This window comes from Ursus americanus, chromosome 21, assembly GCF_024610735.1.
Source record: "Ursus americanus isolate L20-20 chromosome 21, mUrsAme1.1.p, whole genome shotgun sequence".
Lineage (NCBI taxonomy): Eukaryota > Metazoa > Chordata > Mammalia > Carnivora > Ursidae > Ursus > Ursus americanus.
Window position 1 is genome coordinate 53667787 of NC_142147.1, and position 20252 is coordinate 53688038.

General features: G+C 44.7%; 2 protein-coding genes across 3 annotated transcripts in view; one reads left to right on the top strand and one right to left on the bottom strand.

Moving 5' to 3' along the window:
* Positions 1-15356, top strand: part of PPP2R1A (protein phosphatase 2 scaffold subunit Aalpha) — a 65015-nt gene extending 49659 nt beyond the window's left edge. The window contains exon 16 of one of the 2 annotated variants that reach the window (XM_087871161.1): positions 2940-3052. In XM_087871161.1, coding sequence (XP_087727287.1) covers positions 2940-3037 — 98 coding nt within the window. In that variant the 3' untranslated portion in view covers positions 3038-3052. Of the gene's footprint in view, positions 1-2939; positions 3053-15333 lie in introns of those variants that run through there. The other variant, XM_087871159.1, reaches the window with a different exon arrangement.
* Positions 14236-15243, bottom strand: LOC123786911 (vomeronasal type-1 receptor 4-like). The gene has a single exon (XM_045789245.2). The coding sequence runs from the start codon at positions 15163-15165 to the stop codon at positions 14236-14238; it is 930 nt and encodes a 309-aa protein (XP_045645201.1). The 5' UTR covers positions 15166-15243.
* Positions 15357-20252: the final 4896 nt, after the last annotated feature.

The following is a 20252-nucleotide window of genomic DNA, read 5'->3' on the forward strand; positions in this document are numbered from 1 at the left end:
TTTCTTTTACTAAGAGTTTTCCACAGGTTGAATGTGTAACTTTTAAAGAGCTCTTATAATGTAAAATCACTTCTGTGAAGCCGCTCATGTGAGAACTTCTTCATGCTTCACGAATCCATGAGGCCAGCACCATTGTGGCTATAACTAAAAGATGAAGAGAACAGACACACAGAGAGGTTAAGTATTTGTCAAAATCTACTGCTTAGGGCAGAGCAGGGACTTGAAATGGGTTGTGCTGTGTCCAAATTCCAGAAATAGCAGAATTAAAACACCCTAATCAACAAAGAGTACTTAGTAAGACTTTATTGTGCATATGAGAACTACTGATGAACAGGGAGCTTTCAAATTTAAAACCTGTGAAGGTCAGGGGTATAATGTTCCAGGATGGCCTATAAAGTGATTACAGTGATTGGTTATTACAGTGGGGCTTTCCAGATGACAAGGGATTGGTTAAAAGTGATTATCTTATACCGTTTTTTTAGGGAGATAAATTTTTAATGTTTATCAGAAGCATTTTGCTTATTATGTTCATGAAATAAGCTAGATTTTAGTTTTTCTTACGTGGCTTAAAGGGTTTTGTCTGCTCAGGGAGTTTTTAAGTCCAGTGTCCGTTTTGTATTATATTTCATAGCTGGTAACAAAGAATGTGCATTAAACTACCATCGTCTACCAAAAGCTAGTTTGCACTACGTAGTGAAAAGAAGGGGCACATGCACCCCAATATTCATAGCAGGAATGTCCACAGTAGCGAAACTGGAAGGAGCTGAGATGTCCTTCAGCAGATGAATGGATAGAGATGTTCATATATACAGGGGGATATTACTCAGCCATCAGAAAGGATGAATACCCACCGTTTGCACTGGCATGGATGGAACTGGAGGAGATTATGCTAAGTCAAGCAGAGAAAGACAATTATATGGTTTCACTCAAGTGGAACATAAGGAATAGTGCAGAGGACCGCAGGGGAAGGGAGGGAACGCTTAATGGGAAGAAATCAGAGAGGGAGACAAACCATGAGAGACTCTGGACTCTGGGAAACAAACTGAGGGTTACAGAAGGGAGGGGGGTGGAGGGACGGGGTAACACGGTGATGGGTATTAAGGAAGTCACGTGTTGTGCTGAGCACTGGGTGTTATACACAACTAATGAATCGTTGAATGCTACATCAAAAACTAATGATGTATTATATGTTGGCTATTTGAACATGATAAAGAAAAATGTCTTCCAACCTTGTGTTAAAAAAAAAAAAGCTAGTTAGCTGTGTTCATCAAATAATCCAGATCTATATTTAGTTTTGATTTTACACCTTGTCATTTGACTTTAGTTATTTGTTATTGTAGTGTTGGTTGTAATAAGTTTCCATGTATTTGTAAAGATTTATAGGCCAATATCAGTTATGAATAAAGCTTTAGATATCTTAATAAAGGCAGCTGCACTGCTGGCAGAGTACTGTAGGAACCTGCTCCATCACAAGGTGTGTGTAATGGATGTACGACTGGCTCGATACCAGGATGGCGACAAAAAGACTCATTTGCTTTTATATCAAGAACACAAGTATAATGGTACCTACCACAGGAAGTGTTGAATAATCACGTCATACCTTACGTTTGGGGACCTAAACCACTAATACATGATAAAATACTGTAGGCTAGAAACTAAATTATTACTAATTTTAGATCACATATTTACCTATTAACCTGAATTATATAAAATTACTTGCAGCAATGCAATATTCATAAATGATATGACATGCAAAATGGCACGTGCAAAGCATGAAATGTTGTGCTTTTTATAAGTTGATAATAGTAGATTTTTGGATTGTTATGAGAATATAAATAGGAGACTTTATTTCTTACATCAGTTTTAGGCTCCCAGCAAAATTGATTGGAAGGTACAGCGATTTTCCATACACTCCCGACTGTCAAAAATCCCACACCAGAGTGGTACCTTTGTTACTATCGACGAAAATATTTTCAAACAGGTGAAAATAAGATGATGTGAGCCAGATAGTTGTTGTGTGAAACATATAATTATTATGTTAACCCTTCCTATAATGGTCCTCCCCTAAATTTAAGAGGGAAAATAGCCTTACCATAATCAGTAGACTGCAGTGTTTTCAAGAGACACTTTTGGTCTCCATTAATTGTCTCCAGAGTTAGAGAAAACTTTTCCATTCAAGCCATTACTATTTGGATACACTTTCTGCACAGGATCAGGGGATTCCTATAAATTCATCTTGACTCTATTATAAGCATGGAGGTGTTACAGATGTACCTCTAGTAATCCTGAAATTTTGGTCTGATTCCTGTCAAGTAGGCTGAGCAGCAGAGTGATTTTACCACTAGATCCTTTTTTTTTTTTAAAGATTTTATTTATTTATGTGACAGAGAGACAGCCAGCGAGAGAGGGAACACAGCAGGGGAGAGGGAGAGGAAGAAGCAGGCTCCCAGCCGAGGAGCCCGATGTGGGACTCGATCCCAGAACACCAGGATCACGCCCTGGGCCGAAGGCAGACGCTTAACGACTGCGCTATCCAGGCGCCCCTACCACTAGATCCTTAAGCACCTTACAAATCAGGCTTTATTATTGCTTGCATTAAACATCAACCACTGTCACCGGGTGATGGATATTAAGGAGGGCACGTGGGTGATGAGCACTGGTGTGAAATGCAACTAATGAATCGTTGAACACTGCATCAAAAACTAATGACGTACTATGTTGGCTCACTGAACATAATAAAAAAAATCATTGTCAGGATTATATTACATTGCATTCGGTGCCATCAGGTAGGGTGTAGGACTCGCATCTCTCTACTAGCCCACCCTGTTCCTCTGGAAGTAGTTCTTCCTGTGTGCTTTGGCGCTGGACCAGATTCAAAACCAGAGAATGCCTTTTGCGATCACTTATGCAGAATCCCAATATGCCTCCTTCCGTTACAGATTATGCCTCTCAGACTGAAATAGAAAATACCTACTCGACTCTGTCCTGCTGCCAGGAGAGCGGGCTCAGTGCGGTGGTCACTACGGGCAGAACATAGGTAGACAGACCGTGACATCCAGGTTTGTGATTCTGTGAGATCATCTCCGTCAGAACTGCAATCATTTCATCTGTGTCTGGGAGTGTGGGCTTGGGAGTTGACAATATTTCTGAAAACTTTTTCCTGTTGCTAATTACCAAAAACAATCGCAAGTTTCTAGTTAGCATCTCCTAAGAGAGTATTAGACTAATTTTGACAGGTTCTTTCTTTTCCATTATCCCTGGAGGCAAACGGTCTCACATGGGGAACAGCAGGAAAGGCTGACGTCTGCCGTGTGGCGGACTGGCAGCGATTATGTGTGTCTCACCGGGCTCTTTGCTTCCCCCAGGAGTTTCCCCAATGTCTAGTTCTTTCCCAGTCTTCATTCCCCTGAGCTGAACCATCATTTCGGTTATTAGCAGAGAAGTGCAATAAGTTAAAATACTTAGGAAGGGTCTTCAAAGAGCCGCAAATAGTTGGAAGAACATGATGCCAACCGTTTACAATCAGAAGTCATGAAACTCACTTGCCCACATCAAAGTCAACTACTTTGGGCTCATTTGCATAATTCAATGCCAATTATTAATGGAAATTTTATAGGAAAATATACTTTACCGTTGTTTGCCTCCCTCCTCTAGTGATAGGAAGTAGACACAGAACAATGTCCACAGAAGAAAGAAGGTTCTAAATGAGCCCTTCTCAGGTAAAAGCATGGTTTAACAGGTGAGAGTCCGTCATTCCTGAAACTAGCAGGTAGGCCAGCGCTACTCAGCTAATTCCAAAGCAGCAAACGGCTATCGGTTCTCCACACTTAACTTTGGCTAAATTTACTGCGTAAGTACTTGACGCTTCGGTAACGAAGAAACATAAATTCAGAGTTCAAGTTGGTTCTCTGATTTTTTTCTACGAACAAATCCACAATTTGATCCAGATTCACTCTCCACTAACCCCCAATGTTCAAGTCAGGCTTTAGAGCTACAATGGTGGGCAATCCAGAGGATTCACACACACAAACTCATTTACACACACAAAGACACAAGTGCATGCACACAGTGAAATACACACATGCACTCACATACATACAGGCGTACTTAATGTGACGCCATCCTAGTTGCACACTCAGACATTCTGGGACACAACACACACACACATACACACATAATGACATTTACACAACTTCACGGTTACTCATTTTCATAAAACCACACACAATCACCAGGCATGTGTGACTCAGTAGCATGTTCTTATACAGAAGAATAGTTACGTCTCCATCCTTCTGGATGCCTAGGAAGGGGCCTTCTCTTTCCTGTCTTTATAATCCTAATCCTGCAACAGCCTACAAAGGCAGTATTTATAATATGCAGCATTTAAAAAGTGCTGTAAGCATTACCACCTTAGGTTGGGATGTGTGGTGGGGATGTTACGGTACGTGGGGGAGTGGCAGTGCAAGGCGTATGGCAGAGCAGGTGGGATATAGAGACAAGACAGATGGTGGTGCACAGGTCCTGGGATGAGGGGAGAAGAGAGTGCAGGAGAAGAAAGAAGGCGGAGGGATAAAAGACAAAGAAGTGTGCTCAATGTCACCAGGAGCATTTCCACATTTGAGGGTACAAAGAGATAAAGTGTGCGGGGAAGGGAAGGGGGTGAGGCATATTGGGATCTGGGGAAAGAGAGGTAGAGTTTCCTGGAAATGAAGGGGGCAATGGGGATGGGCACTTCGCAGGGAAGATACTCATGGTCTTTGGTTGGTGAAATTCACAGGAGACAAGGTCTTGGAGGGGTTAAAATCATGGAGAGGAGGAAGGGGAAGATGTGTGCGGCAGGCAGACCTTGGAGGAAGACACCATGGTCCAAGACAGACGACATCAGAAGAGGAGAGGGATCCTGGAGGAGACTGTGAGCACGAGGAGAGAGGCAAAAGAGGCACAGGGGAGGGAGCCAGGAGGAAGGGTCAGGGGTGATAGGAGTAGGGTAGTGCACGTGGGTGGGGATTGGGCTTGTGCAGGAGTGGAGGCTGGGGCAGTGGATGGTGCGGAGCATAGAGTGAACGGGGCAGGTACTGGAACTGGGAGTGGATTTTCAGTGAGACAAAGAAGGGTGCAGATGGTGTGGTTTGAGGGGGCGATGGAAGGTGAGGAGGGTCGCACTGGAGTCCGTGGAATAATGGTCATGTAGGGACAGATGTCAAAGAGGTGATGGGAATAGGCCGGTGATGGGTGTTAAGGAGGGCACATATTGCAGGGAGCACTGGGTGTTATATGCAAACAATGAATCATGGAACACTACGTCAAAAACTAAGGATGTACTGTATGATGACTAATATAACATAATAAAAAACTATTAAAGGTGATAGGAAGAGGTTGGAGGACAATTTTAATGGTAAAATATTTAAGTAATAGAGTAAAAGTATTCATGAATTACCCATGATCTCCAGATGTTACGGTTTTTATCACTGGAGTGTAGCTTTCTTCTTATGCAGTTTCAGAGCATATCTGAACTTGTATCAAAATCGTGCTACAGGGGGGTGCCTGGGTGGCCCAGTCGTTAAGCGTTGGCCTTTGGCTCAGGTCATGATCCCAGGGTCCTGGGATCGAGCCCCACATCGGGCTCCCTGCTTGGTAAGGAGCCTGCTTCTCCCTCTCCCTCTGCCTGCCGCTCCCCCTGCTTGCACTTGCTCTCTCTTTCTCTCTCTCTCTCTGACAAATAAAATTTTAATAAAACAAAAGAGGTATGGCGGGGGCGTCTGGCTGGCTCAGTTGGAAGACTACATGACTCTCAATCTCAGGGTCATGAGTTCGAGCACCACATTGAATGTAGAGATTACTAAAAAAATGAAAAAGTATGGCATTTTAGGAGGAGGAGAGAGCACAGCACCCATCTGGGACTCAGCATTTGCCCGAGAAAGACACTCCCTTTTCTTCTCTCGCCCTCTTTTTCATTGTCTTGAACAATCACAGCTGCATGTTGAGACTATGCCTGTATGCAGAATTAACATCAGTTCACATCACAGCAATCTGTTTGCATTGTGTTTCCCCAAATTAATATATTGAAGTCCCAACCCCTAGTACCTCGGAATGTATTTGGAAATAAGGTCATTACAGATGTATTTCCATTCCCTCAATCTTCATGCTGCCCCTCTTCCCACCTCTGTAGCCCCCTAGACCTGCCCCCTGCAACTCCTCAGATCTTTCTCCATCCCCTAGACCTCCACCTGCTCCTTCATCCTCCAAACTCTTGACTTGCCCCTGCTCCATCCCACCTCCGCCTGGCCTTTGTAGACTTCCATACCCATTTCCCTCCCTTACCCACTTTGAAATCCCTCCTTTCCTCCACTTTTCCCCAACCCTTCCAGAGAGCTCAACCCAACACTTCTTGCCTCCTATCACCCCCCCATCTGCCTTCCCCCTTGACCTATATTTGCCCCCATCCCAGTGATTTCACTCTGTTTTCCATGTCCCCTTTGGCGCATCCCTCAAAATTCCACCTGTGAAACACTGGGCAGTATCAGCGCCCTGTGTACCCCATACACACCCCCACATCTGTCCTTCTCCTCTGGGTCCTTTAGCTTCCTCATGCCCCCTATCTCCCCAGCTGACATCATCACCCGCACATTTTGCCTGAGCCCATTTCCCCCCACGCAAGGTTCCAGCTTCCCTTCCATCCTCTATTTCTGTCTTGGCCCATAACCACCACATCCATACCCTAACAGCACACTCTACTGTGGTTTCTTTTGTGTTTTAACTGTTCTCTGGACCCAGTTTGGGGGCCCTGGCTAGTGGAAGGTCATTCTCCCCTCTTGAGCAGCTGACCACATCCACCCGTCAGCCACTGCCCTAATTGGGCTCTCACACACTGGGCCACTTTGCAGCAGCCCTGACCGCCCAGGGTCAGGTACCAACAGGTAGGGACAACCCTTATGTTCTGGAACCTGTGAGATTATTTAAATTAGCCAATTCAAAGGGTGCCCTCTAACCCTAACGAACCCCATCCCACTTGCCATGCAGAAGCTTTCCCTACAGCCTCAGTTACCCTGTTCCCGGGGAGCAGTCCCCTGTGTAGCCTATCTGTGCTTCTCTCACGCAGAGCTGTAAGTACTACAGAGTTCTGCCTTCCGTGTGTGTGTGTGTGTGTGTGTGTGTGTGTGTGTGTGTGTGATTCTGTTATATCCCGCCATCAAAAGAGTCTTCAAATCATAAAAAACAGAGTCCCCCCCCCCACACCATGTTCTTTACCCCTGTGGACATGAACTCACCTGTGCCTTTTGCCCAGCCCTCCCTTCCTCACTTCTGCCCGCTGTCCCCTCCCAAACATCCCCTTTGTGTGCATGACTGCTGTGGCCTTTATCACACAGGGCCCATTTTGAGTTCCACCCTTCACTGCTTTGCACACTTACCCTCTGTGTGTCGTCAGATGCCTCAGTGCACTTTAAACACACAGCACCTTTGAACCCCTGTGTGCATTTACCCTCTGTACCCTCTCCTGCACTGTGTATCCCCCAAACCCTGTGCTCATGAAGCACAGCCATCTTGCCCTTATGTCCCCTGTTCCTGTGCCCTGTCTGTCACCACCATACTCAGTCATACCCACACTCCCCCCCCATCTCATGTGGCAGAGCTCATACAACTTTTCTTTCCTAATTTTTTTTTAAAGATTTTTTTATTTAGCAGAGAGGCAGCCAGCGAGAGAGGGAACACAAGCAAGGGCAGTGGGAGAGGGAGAAGCAGGCTTCCCAGTGGAGCAGGGAGCCCGACTTGGGGCTCGATCCTAGGACCCTGGGATCACACCCTGAGCCAAAGGCAGACGCTTAACGACAGCCACCCAGGTGCCCCTTTATTTCCTAATTTTTAAAATTGTAGTAAATCTAAATGTAACATAAATTTTACCATCATAACTGTTTTAAGTGTACAGTTCAGTGGTTAAATATATTCATATTTTTATGCAACCTTATCACCACTGTCCATCCCCAGAACTCTTTTCATCTTGCACTTCTGAAACCCTATCCCCATTAAACACCAACTCCCCAACTCTCCTCCCCCAAGACCTGGCACCCACCATCCTGCTTTCTCTATGATTTTCTACTATAAGCCAGTCATATAAGTGGGATCATACAGGATTTGTCTTTTTTTGACTGGCTCATTTCACATAACATAATGTCATCCAGGTTCATCCATGTCTTTGCCTGTGACAGGCTGTCCCTCCTTTGTAAGGCTGAACAATACTCCACTGTTTGCTTATCCGTTCATCTGTTGGACACTTGGGTGGCTTGCATGTTCTAGCTTTTGTGACCAATTCTGATGTGAACGTGAATGCACAAAGACCTCTTCAAGACCCTGCTTCCAATCCTTTTCAGTACATACCTGGAAGTGGGATTGCAGGACCCTGCGGTAATTCTATTTTTAATTTTTTATGGAATTGCCAAACTGTTTTCTACAGTGGCTGTTATTTTTTAAAATTGTTTTTGGAGAAAGAGGGTGAGCGGCAGGAGGGGCTGAGGGAGAGGGAGAGAATCTCAAGCAGACTGCCTGCTGAGCGCAGAGGCCCCTTCAGGGCTTGATCTCAGGGCCCTGAGATTCTGACCTGAACCAAAATCAAGAGTCAGATGCTTAATGGACTACACCACCCAGGCATCATTTGTGGCTGTGATTTTTATTCCCATGCCTCAGCACAAGGGTTCCAATTTCTCCACACCCTTACTATCCTTGCTATTTTCTTTTTTTCTTTGTTTTATAGTAGCCATTACTAATGTATGTGAGGTGGTATCACATTGTGGTTTTGATTTGCATTTTCCCTAATGAATTGCAGTGTTTCCTGTGCTTATTGGCTATTTGTGTATCTTCTTTGGAGAAATGTCTGTTGAAGTCCTTTGCCAGTTACTGAATATTTTTCTTTTTTACTGTTGAGTCTTAAGAGTTCTCTATATATTCTGTATACAATCTCTTAACGGATATATAAAATACAAATATTGTCTCCCATTTTGTTGGGCCTTTTCATTCATCAGTTGTGACTTTTGTTGCAGAAAAGTTTTAAATTTTCATGGAGTCCAGTTTTTCTATATTTTCTTTTGTCACCTGTGCCTTTGGTGTCACACCCAAGAAATCACTGTCGAATCTAATGTCATGAAGATTTTGGCCCATGCTTTTTTCTAAGAATTTTATTGTTTTAGGTCTTACATTTAGGCCTTTGATCCATTTTGAGTTAATTTTTGTATATGGTGTTAGGTTAAGTGTGGCAACTTCATGCTTTTTCCTGTGGACTTAGTCCTTCCTTCTTTTTCTGTATGGGACCCTGTCTGGCCTTAGGGTTCACGAAAAAATAAGAGCCTCTCCCAAACACAGTGGTCCCTTGGAGATACTCAGAAGAAACTTGCAATTGTTTTAGTAATTAGCAACTGGGAAAAAGTTTTTCAGAAATGTTTCCAGGTCCCCAAGACTGTGCTGTCATTACAGCTACAGGAGAGATGATAATTGCAGTTCCGAGAGGGGGTGAGATCACAGCTTCACAAACCTTTCTCTGAGTCTAGCTGCCTACCCCCAGCATGTACTGGCTGTCTTCACCTTCACACCAAGCAGTCGTCCTGACAGCGGGAAGGATTCCAGTGACTATTTTTATTTATTTAAAAGAATTTTTTAAGATTTTATTTATTTATTTGACAGAAAGAGAGAGCACAAGCAGGCAGAGTGGCAGGCAGAGGGAGAGGGAGAATCAGGCTCTCCACTGAGCAGAGAGCCCGACGTGGGGCTCGATCCTAGGACCCTGGGATCATGATGTGAGCTGAAGGCAGACGCCTAAGCAACTGAGCCACCCAGGTGCCCCTCCAGTGAGTATTTTTAATTTCAGTCTGAGAGGCAGAATCTGCAAGGAAGGAAGTCTGAGTGAGTGTTCATGTCTGGAGGAGAAATAGATACGGGGCAAAGCCTGACAGAGAGGTGAAATGATTCCTTAGTGAAGAGTTGAGCTAGTAAAGAGGATGAGGGTCCTAAGTCCTACGCCAATCCCTGACGGCTCCGAATGTAACTGCGTGCGATTGTCACTGAAGACAGTTATTGGCAAATCATCCCAGTGATAATGAAATCTGATTTTTAAGGTGCTTAAACATTGTAGTTACGAAATAAATATACTGCTCACGTTTCCTTACGGGAATCATAGATTAAATTTTCAGTGTTATTAGAGGTGTGCTTACAGGACTACCATGCTTATAATTAAGAGTATGATGGGGGTGCCTGGGTGGCACAGTGGGGCGCCTGGGTGGCGCAGTCATTGGGCGTCTGCCTTCAGCCCAGGGCGTGATCCCAGCATTATGGGATCGAGCCCCACATCGGGCTCCTCCACTGGGAGCCTGCTTCTTCCTCTTCCACTCCCCCTGCTTGTGTTCCCTCTCTCGCTGGCTGTCTCTATCTCTGTCAAATAAATAAATAAAACCTTAAAAAAAAAAGAGTATGATGAAACTATAAGAATTATTTCATCCTGTGCAGGAACCACCCATCTGCAGTTGTTTCTGGAATACAACAGGTGTTTTTCTACTAAGTCTGGGCATACGATGCACTTCATGAAAACAGTAATTGTGTCTCTAATGAAAACATTTGTGACTTGATGATTATGGGCAGGCTACTTTCTGTCTTGGAGTTAGAGAAGCAGCCTTTAAGGAAAAGCTAACTTTACAACTAGGAGCTTCAGACAAGAGGTGTCAGAACCACATTTTATTTTGTTTTATTTTGTTTTATTTTATTTTATTTTATTTTATTTTATTTTATTTTATTTTATTTTATTTTATTTTATTTTATTTTATTTTACAGTGGTGAGAACATAGGACATCTGCCTTCTTAACAATTTTTTTTATTAAGTTAAGGTTAGAATTCAGTGATTTCTCAGTTGCATAGAACACCCAGTGCTCATTACATCAAGTGTCCTCCTTACTGCCCTTCACCCAATTACCCCATCCCCCACCCGCCTCCTCTCCAGCAACCCTGTTTGTTTTCTAGTTAAGAGTCTCTCATGGTTTGCCTCCCCCTCTGTTTTCATCGTACTTTATTTTCCTTCCCTTCCTCTATGTTCATCTGTTTTCTTAAATTCCACATGAGTGAAATCATATGATATTTGTCTTTCTCTGATTGACTTATTTCACTTAGCATAATACCCTCTAGTTCCAACCAGGTCACTGCAAATGCCAAGATTTCATTCTTTTTGATGGCTGACTAATATTCCAGTGTGTGTGTGTGTGTGTGTGTGTGTGTGTGTGTACACACATACATACCACATCTTCTCTATCCATTCATTTGTCGATGGACATCTGGGCTCTTTCCACAGTTTGGCTATTGTAGACATTGCTGCTATAAACATTGGGGTGCAGGTGCGCCTTTGAATCACTATGTTTGTATCTTTGGATAAATACCTAGTAGTGCTTATTGTTGACTTTATTCTTACTTTCTACTTCAATTCCTGTATGTCCAGAAGAAACTTTTAAAAACAAGTATACACTTGACCTCTTTTCTTCAGAAGTTGTTAGCTTTTCTTTTCTTTTCTTTTCTTTTTTGTTTCTTTCCCTTTCTTTCTTTCTTTCTTTCTTTCTTTCTTTCTTTCTTTCTTTCTTTCTAAAGATTTACCTATTTGCCAGAGAGCGAGCGAGCGAGAGAGCACAAGCAGGGGAAGCCACAGAGGGAGAGGGAAAAGCAGGCTCCCTCCCCACTGAGCAGAGAGCCTGATGCAGGGCTCCATCCCAGGACCCGAACTGAAAGGCAGAAACTTAACGGGCTGAGCCACACAGGCGCCCCTAGAAGTTGCTAGGTTTTCAACCTAGAAATTTCTGCATGATTTGAAAAACTAATCAGAGTCTTTTTCTTCAATAGGTTTAAACTCCTCCTTCACAATGTAAGGACATTATGCATAAATGCACTCACTATATCCCATGGTTTTTATTGGTGATATGTATTTTTTAAATTTAAAAATACAGATACAGTGCACAGATAATGAACCTGTGTGCACTGACCACATTTCTGACCACAGCACTTACATTGATGCACAGAATATTATCAGACCCCTGGAAGCTCCCAGCTGCTGTCCCTGTCTGTCACCACTCATAGGGTAAACACAGCTGTGACCTCTGCCAGCAGATGGTATTATGTCTGAATGGTATCTAACGTAAAGGGAATCGTAGAGCATTAAGTCTTTTGTATTTGACTTTTTCCATTTAGGTTGTTTGAGAATTTATGGTTGTATGTTGTTGTGGCCCATCCACCGGCACTGCTGCGTAGAATTCCGTTTTAGGAATATCAGTCAGTCAGTCATTCCACTGTGACCGGGAGTGGGACAAGAGAAGCAAGATTTAAGGACGAGTTTTCTGAGTTCGTTCTTGGGTTTCTAGAAGTGGCTTTCTAATCTGATTCAATTTAAACATGCAAAAGAAGGGCGCCTGGGTGGCTCAGTTGGTGAAGCATGTGCCTTTGGCCCAGGTCGTGATCCCAGGGTCCTGGCATGGAGCCCCACGTCCAGCTGACTGCTCAGCGAGTAGTCGGCTTCTCCCTCTGCCCCTCCCCCAGCCCATGCACGCTTGCTCTCACTCTCTCTCTCTCTCTCTCTCTCTTGCTCTCTCCCTGTCTCTCAAATAAATAAAATCTAAAAAATAAAGTTAGGGGCGCCTGGGTGGCTCAGTCGTTAAGCGTCTGCCTTCGGCTCAGGGCGTGATCCCAGCGTTGTGGGATTGAGCCCCACGTCAGGCTCCTCTGCTGTGAGCCTGCTTCTTCCTCTCCCACTCCCCCTGCTTGTGTTCCCTCTCTCGCTGGATGTCTCTATCTCTGTCAAATAAATAAATAAAATCTTTAAAAAATAATAATAATAAATAAACTTAAAAATTGTAAAAGAAGGGCACCCGGGTGGCTCAGTTGGTTAGGCGTTTGCTCGTCGAGCTCTCTGCTCAGTGGAGAGCCTGCTTCTCCCGCTCCCTCTGCCCCTGCTTGTGCTCTCTCGCTCGCACTCTCTCTCTCTTAAATAAATGAGTGAAATCTTTTTTAAAAATTGGAAAAGAAAGCAGTGAGAGCACATCGCAGAATATCTGCCCTTGACATTCCTTCTCAGCCATTTAAAAGAAGTAAGTATCAGGCGCGCCTGAGTGGCTCGATCGGTTGAGTGTCTGACTCTTGGTTTTGGCTCAGGTCATGCTCTGCACGAAGCTGGCTTCAGATTCTGTCCCCTTCCTCTCCCTCCCCCTCTACTCCTCCTTTACCACCCCTCCCATCCACTCATTCGCACCTTCTCTCTCCTAAATAAATAAATAAACTCTTTAAAAAAAATGAAAGAAAGATCTGAAGTATCTGAATGGGCATGTATTTGATACTTGCACACAATTTAGGTAACAAACATGGTAACGTTGGCTGGTTGCTCTTAATGTGGCTGAACAAAGGTGAAAGAAAAGGTTGAGCTCGGGATTCGAATTCCCAGCTCAGTCTCCATGTAAATGACCCAAAGGACTATGTGTGCCCTGAAGGAGACCTGTGTCTGGGTCTCCAGACCCCCTTCTTGCCAATATGCCCAAGTCATCTTAACAGAGAAAACTCTGCTTTCTCCAGATCTCAACACATGTCTGTTTACGTTGTCAGAACTCACTTGATTATCTTTAAATACCAGCAGAAGCATATTTTTGTGCTTTCCTTTGCCCGGCTCCTCTTTAATCTGGCCATTTCTACATGAAAATAATGGTCAACATGCTCATCTCCTTTCATCACCTCATATTTCAAGCAAATCAGTGCCCCCTCTCTAAGGATGTGACTTACCTATAAAACTTACAACCGGCTCCCAGGAACGCTACTGCCTGAGAATGGGGGTTTCCTCCAGCCCCACCCAGGCTATTCCTTATGTGTGGGGACATTATTTTCTAACCCATGCTCATGTACCTTTCCCTGAAATTTCATGCCAAGTGCAGTTCTTGGAGATTTATTAGTTTGAAAGCCACACGCTTGAAGACTTCTCTGTAATATCTAGATGGTGTCAAGACCAGATGTTTATTATTGTATCGTTCTGAACTCCTTTACTGGCAGTATTAGGAAAACTTCAGTTCTATAAGTATTTAGAAGATAATGGTTTTTCGTTACAATATTGTCCTGATTTCTTGTTTATTTTGAAGAGGATACTCAGCACGTCCTGTTTACTGTTCTCTTGGACTCATTTGATTTAGGACCCTGAGGGGCATGAATGAATTGGCCACTGTACATTGCAGAAATACATACAGTTCACATATTTCTCCTAAGATGAGGGGATTTTATATTCCCTGTCCAGGCAAAGCAGAGTCTGTGTATCTTGGAATCATGGCTCATGAGCAGAAAGGGGCTGACAGCTGGGAAACACGCAGCCGTGATTGCAGCCATGTTTATAAGGATCCAGTTGGGATTATCAGAAACAGCCAAAACAACTTGAAAGACAGAGGAGAGGGTGTAAAAATAGACAAAGGTGCTCACCAGGAGAAGGATGGTTTTCACGGCTCTGGACTCGGGGGAGGAGGCGGTTCTTCGTATATGTTGGACCCGCTGCTTGTGCCTGTACAGGATGAAAACCATGGTGCCGCTGGCCCCGAGCATGAGCCCCAAGCAGAGCACATCAGGGAATGATAACAGCGCTGCATACAACGAGTTTCTGGTTTCGTCGTGAAGAACCGAAGAACAGTACCCAAAATCCTTTACATTTGTGATGTTTTTGTCACTCGAGGAGCTAGTTATATAGATAGGAAAAATAACATTTACCAACATTTGCAGCATCCAACACAGGAAGATAGAGGGAACGATGTACTTGGGAGCTTTTACTTTGAGCGCTGCCCACCAGGCGTTTCTGGGGCTGATCGTGATGGCCTGGTAGACACTCAAGATGCAGATGCTACCAATGGACGCTCCCCTCCCCACCCTGTGAAGAAAGAAAAGAAGTTTACATCTGAGGTGACTAAGGGTATGTTTCCACCCAAATGCTGCCATGGTCTGGGGGACTCCTTTACAGAGCAGCGTTAAGAAGTTGGCCACAATCAGTTGCTTGTGAATGAAGTCTGTGGACTTCAACCTGTAGTCAGTGAAGGAAAGGAGGATGTAATGACAGAGAAGTGAGAAATTGCCCAGGATGCCAACCACAGTCTGTGTTAAGAAGATCAGTCCTACTGCCAGTTCGCTGTTGACCATTTTCTCAGTTCCCGGTCAATGGTAGTTGCCTTCCGAGCTAGAATGTCCTGCATCGGAACATGAGGCATTGGCCACATGTATCACGTCCGCTGAAATCCAGTATTTTCCCCTTGCCATTCATTCCCCCTTGGAAACACCTGCTTAATGTTGTTCATTTTTTCATAACAGCTTTCTGAGGGCTGAACGTAGAACTTTCAGAGAGCCCTTACAATGCAAAAAATCTCTCCTGTGAAGGCCTAGTGAGAACTTCATGCTTCACAAACCTATGAGGCCGGCACTATTGATGTAACTAAAAGAGGAAGAGAACAGACACACAGAGAGGTGAAGTATTTGTCCACATCTGCTCCTTCAGGCTGTGTGGGAACTGGGAACTGGTTGGGCTGGAAACGGTGACAGTGCACTGAGCCACCATGGTCTGCTAGAAAGCTAGGTAGCTGGGGCACCTGGGTGGCTCAGTCGGTTAAGCATCTGCCTTTGGCTCAGGTCATGATCCCAGGGTCCTGGGATTGAGTCCCGCATCCCGTTCCCTGTTCGGCGGGGAGTCTGCTTCTCTGCCCCTCCCCTGGCTGATGGGCTCTCTCTCTCTCTCTCTCTTTTTTGTTCACTCTCTCAAGGAAATAAATAAAATCTTTAAGGAAAAAAAAAACAACGAGGTAGCTGTGTTCATCAAATAACCCAGATCTATAATCAGTTTTGATTTGCCACCTTGTGGTTGGTTGTATAATTTTCATTATAAGTTTCCATTAACTTGTGATGATTTATTGGACAGGACAATATCAATTAGGGGTAAAGTGTTCAATATCTTAGTAAATGTACGTGCACCGTTGGCAGTAGAATATTGCAGGAGCCTGTCCCCTGACAAGTCGTATGTAGTGGTTGCAAGACTGGCTTGATATTAGGATGGCAACAAAAAGGCTCATTTGCTTCTATGTCAGGAACGGAGTATAATATAGCGATCACAGGCCTTGTTGAATAATCACATGTAATTCTGTAAACTTTGGGACGTAAAACACTAACACATGGTAAAATAGTAATAGTGTAAGGCAGAAATTAAGTTAGTATTGATTGCAAATGATATCTACTTAATACCTCAGTTAAGTAAAACTATTAACAATGCACTCAGATTTGTGAATGATACTCACGAAAAACACATCACTGAAAATTGGCATCTGTAAGGCATGTATTCTTACGCACGCTCTAAATCCAAGGACTGGGTTTTTGTATTGATAGTAGAATAATTTTTTTTAAAGATTTTATTTATTTGTTTGACGACAGAGAGAGAGAAAAGCAGGCAGAGTGACAGACAGAAGCAGGCTTCCAGCTGAGCAGGGAGCCGGATGCGGGACTCGATCCTAGGACCCTGGGATCATGACCTGAGCTGAAGACAGATGCTTAACGGACTGAGCCACCCAGGAGCCCTGATAGTAGAATAATTTTTAAACGGTGGAAGGAACATGATATGCACCTGGCTGCTGCCATCTGGAATGCATCATCATTATTTCAACTCTGCCTTTCGTGCTCATTTCCTAACTTTCAAAATGAGTAAGTTTCACTCTCATCGACACATTATGGAAGTTTCTAGTGCAGACTCCATTTGTGTCCCCAGAATTTAGTGGTAGATCCAGAGCTGGAGGACACCTTTCCGTTCAGGTCATGACCATCTGGATGACACACTCCCACTCGGGATCAGATGCTTCCTGTACGTGCATCATACTCTTCATACTCTCTACGACCCTGAACATTTAGTCTACAGGTCCTAGGAGGTGGACTGCACTACAGATTGATTTTCCCACTCAGCCCTTAAGGACTTAAAAATCAGTGTGTATTATCACCTGCACGAAACACCAACAGTCACTATGAGCGGAGATCGTTGGCAACCATCCGGGATTGTGAAGGTCTAGGACCCCACCCCTCTTTACTAGCTGAGTGCAAACCTCAAAATAATTCCACCTTCCTGCATGGCTTTCCAAATGAATCAGGTAATACACAGAAGATTGCCCTTTTCTGATAGGATCACTCACCCAGACTCCTGATGTGCGGTTTCTTAAACAGACACCACCTCTCAGTCTGAAGGAGAAATCCTCATCAACTCCTTCCGGCTGCCAGGAGGGGCTCAGTGTGGAGGGCACGGCAGCCAGGATGTGTGTGGGAGGGGGCAGCCAGACCCTGAGATATAGGCTCGTGATTCTGTGAGGGCCCCTCCCTCACAACTGCAATTATTTCATTTGTAGCCGCACTGGGAATATGGGTTTGGGAGCTGAAGATGTTTCTGAAAAATTTCCCCTTAGTTGTTAATTACGAAAACCAATTATGAGTTCCTAGTTAGAACCCCATAGGGGACTATTTGAGTATTTATGTGGGAGGCTCTTTTTTTTTCCCCTTGATCCCTGTAGGTAGACAGGGTCTTCTATGAAGGACGGGAGGAAATACTGAGTTCTGACACGTGAGGGACTCGTGGCAAAGTCTGTGCGTCTCACTGGATTCTGCACTTCCCCGAGAAGTTTCTCTGCCCAGAAACTAATACTTTGATCTTCTGACTGCTGAACTGAACCGTCAATTACGTTTATTAGTAGAGACACAGAGTGAGACAAAATACCCGGGAAGAATATTCAGAGATACAAGTAAAAGAAGAAACACAATGTAAAAAATGTGTAGAAATTATTTCACAAATCAAAGTTAATGAATTTGGCCTTGTTTGAATAATTCAGTGCCAATCAGTAGGAAAATTGTTGAGGAACATATGCTTTACCGTAACTGACCTCTATTCATAAGAAATACAGACAGAACAATATCCACAGAAGAAAGGAGGAGGTTTCTAAAAGAGTGTTTTGCAGATTTGAAGCAGCAGGGTCCGGTGGCTCAATCAGAAGATTCTTCCAGTCCTGTAAATATTGGATGAGGTACTTAATTAAGGGATCACACGGTTAGAACAGTTCTTTACTATTTTGTTGTTGTCGTGTTTGCATTTTTAGTGATCGGCCCTGACTGCTTTGGTAAGAAGAAAAACCCACTAGGAGTTGAAACGGATCCTGTGGTTTTCCCTACAAACAAACCCACATGTGATGCACGTTTCCTGTGCAGCAGGAGGCCATTTTCAAGTCAGAGCCATCATGGCGGGCAACTCAGACTGCACACAAACATGAACTCATTTACACACTTGCATGCAGATGCAAACACACGTGCGTATGCACACCCACACTCACATGTACTCACCTGCTAGTAGACACATACATGGTCACTCGTACTCACACAGTTACAGTTGAAACTGACAGACATTCAGGCACATCCTGAACACGTGCAGACTCACCCTTGTCGACCTTCATGGTCACCACACCTTCACTCAAGCTCACAGTTCACATTCGCTTTCGTAATCTCCACATACACATTCATCGTGGGTGTGTCTTTTTTTTTTTTTTAAAGATTTTATTTATTCATTTGAGAGAGATAGAGACAGCCAGTGAGAGGGGGAACACAAGCAGGGGGAGTGGGAGAGGAAGAAGCAGGCTCCCAGCAGAGAAGCCCGATGTGGGGCTCGATCCCAGAACGCCGGGATCACGCCCTGAGCCGAAGGTAGACGCTTAACGACTGCACTACCCAGGCACCCCTGTGTGTGTGTCTTAATGACATGTTCATATACAGAAGAAGAGTTGTATCTCCAGACGTCTGGATGCCAGAAATGGCGGCCCTTTTTATCATTTGTAATCCTTCCAAACCTGCAACTACCCACAAGGAGAGTATTTGCAACATAGACTCTTCAAAATTTCTTTGAGCATTACCACCTAGGTCAGGACGTGTGGTGGGCATGTTGTGGTGTGTAGGGGACTGGCAGCGCGGGTGTGACAGAGCAGGTGAGGGCAGGTGCAGGGAAAGAAACATTAAGGACAAGGTGCGGAGGTCCTGGGGTAAGGGGAGAAGAGAGTGCAAGAGATGAAAGGAGGCTGAGGGATAAAAGACAAAAGTGTGCTCAGTGTTGCAGGGAGGCATTGTCACGTTTCAGGGTACAAGGACGCCAAGTGTGCCGGGAAGTGAAGGGAGTGAGGCCTATTGGGATCTGGAAAGAGAAGTGCAGGGCTTCCTGGGAATGGAGGGAATGATGGGGATGGGCTCTTCACAGGGAAGATAGTAATAGTCGGTGGTCGGTGAAATTCACATGGGAGGGATTAAACTCATGATTGGGGAGGAGAAAGGGGAATATTGTGGGGCAGGCGGATCTTGGAGGAAAACAGCGTGGTCCAAGCAGATCGAGAATGCTGGAAGAGGAGAGGGACCCTGGAGGAGACTATGAACACAAGGAGAGAGGCAAAAGAGGCACAAGGCAGTGAGGGAGCCGGGGAGCCAGGAGAAAGGGTCAGGCATGATAGGGGTGGGCTAATGCCTGTGGGTGAGGATTGGGTTTGTGTAGGAGTTCAGGCTGGGGTACTGGAAGGTGTGGGGCTGAGAGGATCCAGGGAATGGCCTGAGATACTGGAACTGGGACTGGCATGTTCTGCAAGACAAAGTAGAACTCGGATGCTGTGGTTTGCAGATTGATGGAAGTTGAGGAGGGTCACATTGTAGTCCCTGGAATAGTACTTATGTAGGGACAGCTGTTAAAAAGATGACAGGAAGGAGGTTTGAGTGCAGTGCAGAAGGGTGACAGGGTTGACTGCAGGTGAGGGGCGTGTGGAGGTTTAGCAGGTGGCCCCAGCTCTCGGGTGCAGGCATGGGTGATGTTGCTGTGGGAGGCGCACATGGTGGGGAAGAGGAGCCAGGGAGCTGGGAGGGATGGCAGTGGCACAGGGCAGAGTGGAGGCCACTGAACTCTATTCCGTAGTTCTGATTTATGCTCAAATCACAAGCATTATGGACAGTTTCTAATTTCAGCTCAGGAGGCAAAACTCTTGCTTCTGTAAAATGCACCCTTCACATCGTGACATAGAACATACAATATAGGAGGGAAGGTGCAGTCTTGGATAGGGACACTTACCCGCATTCTCACCATTCCTCGGGGAAATCAGAAGTAGGGTGTGACCTCCATGGTTCAGGCTGGAGACGCTGTTTACTGGTATCCAGCAGTGCAGGTGTTAGTAAGAGCTGTCCCGTCCCAA

Excerpts from the sequence above, each read along its gene's own strand:
- LOC123786911 (XM_045789245.2), bottom strand. The coding sequence starts at position 15,165 with ATGGTCAACAGCGAACTGGCAGTAGGACTGATCTTCTTAACACAGACT.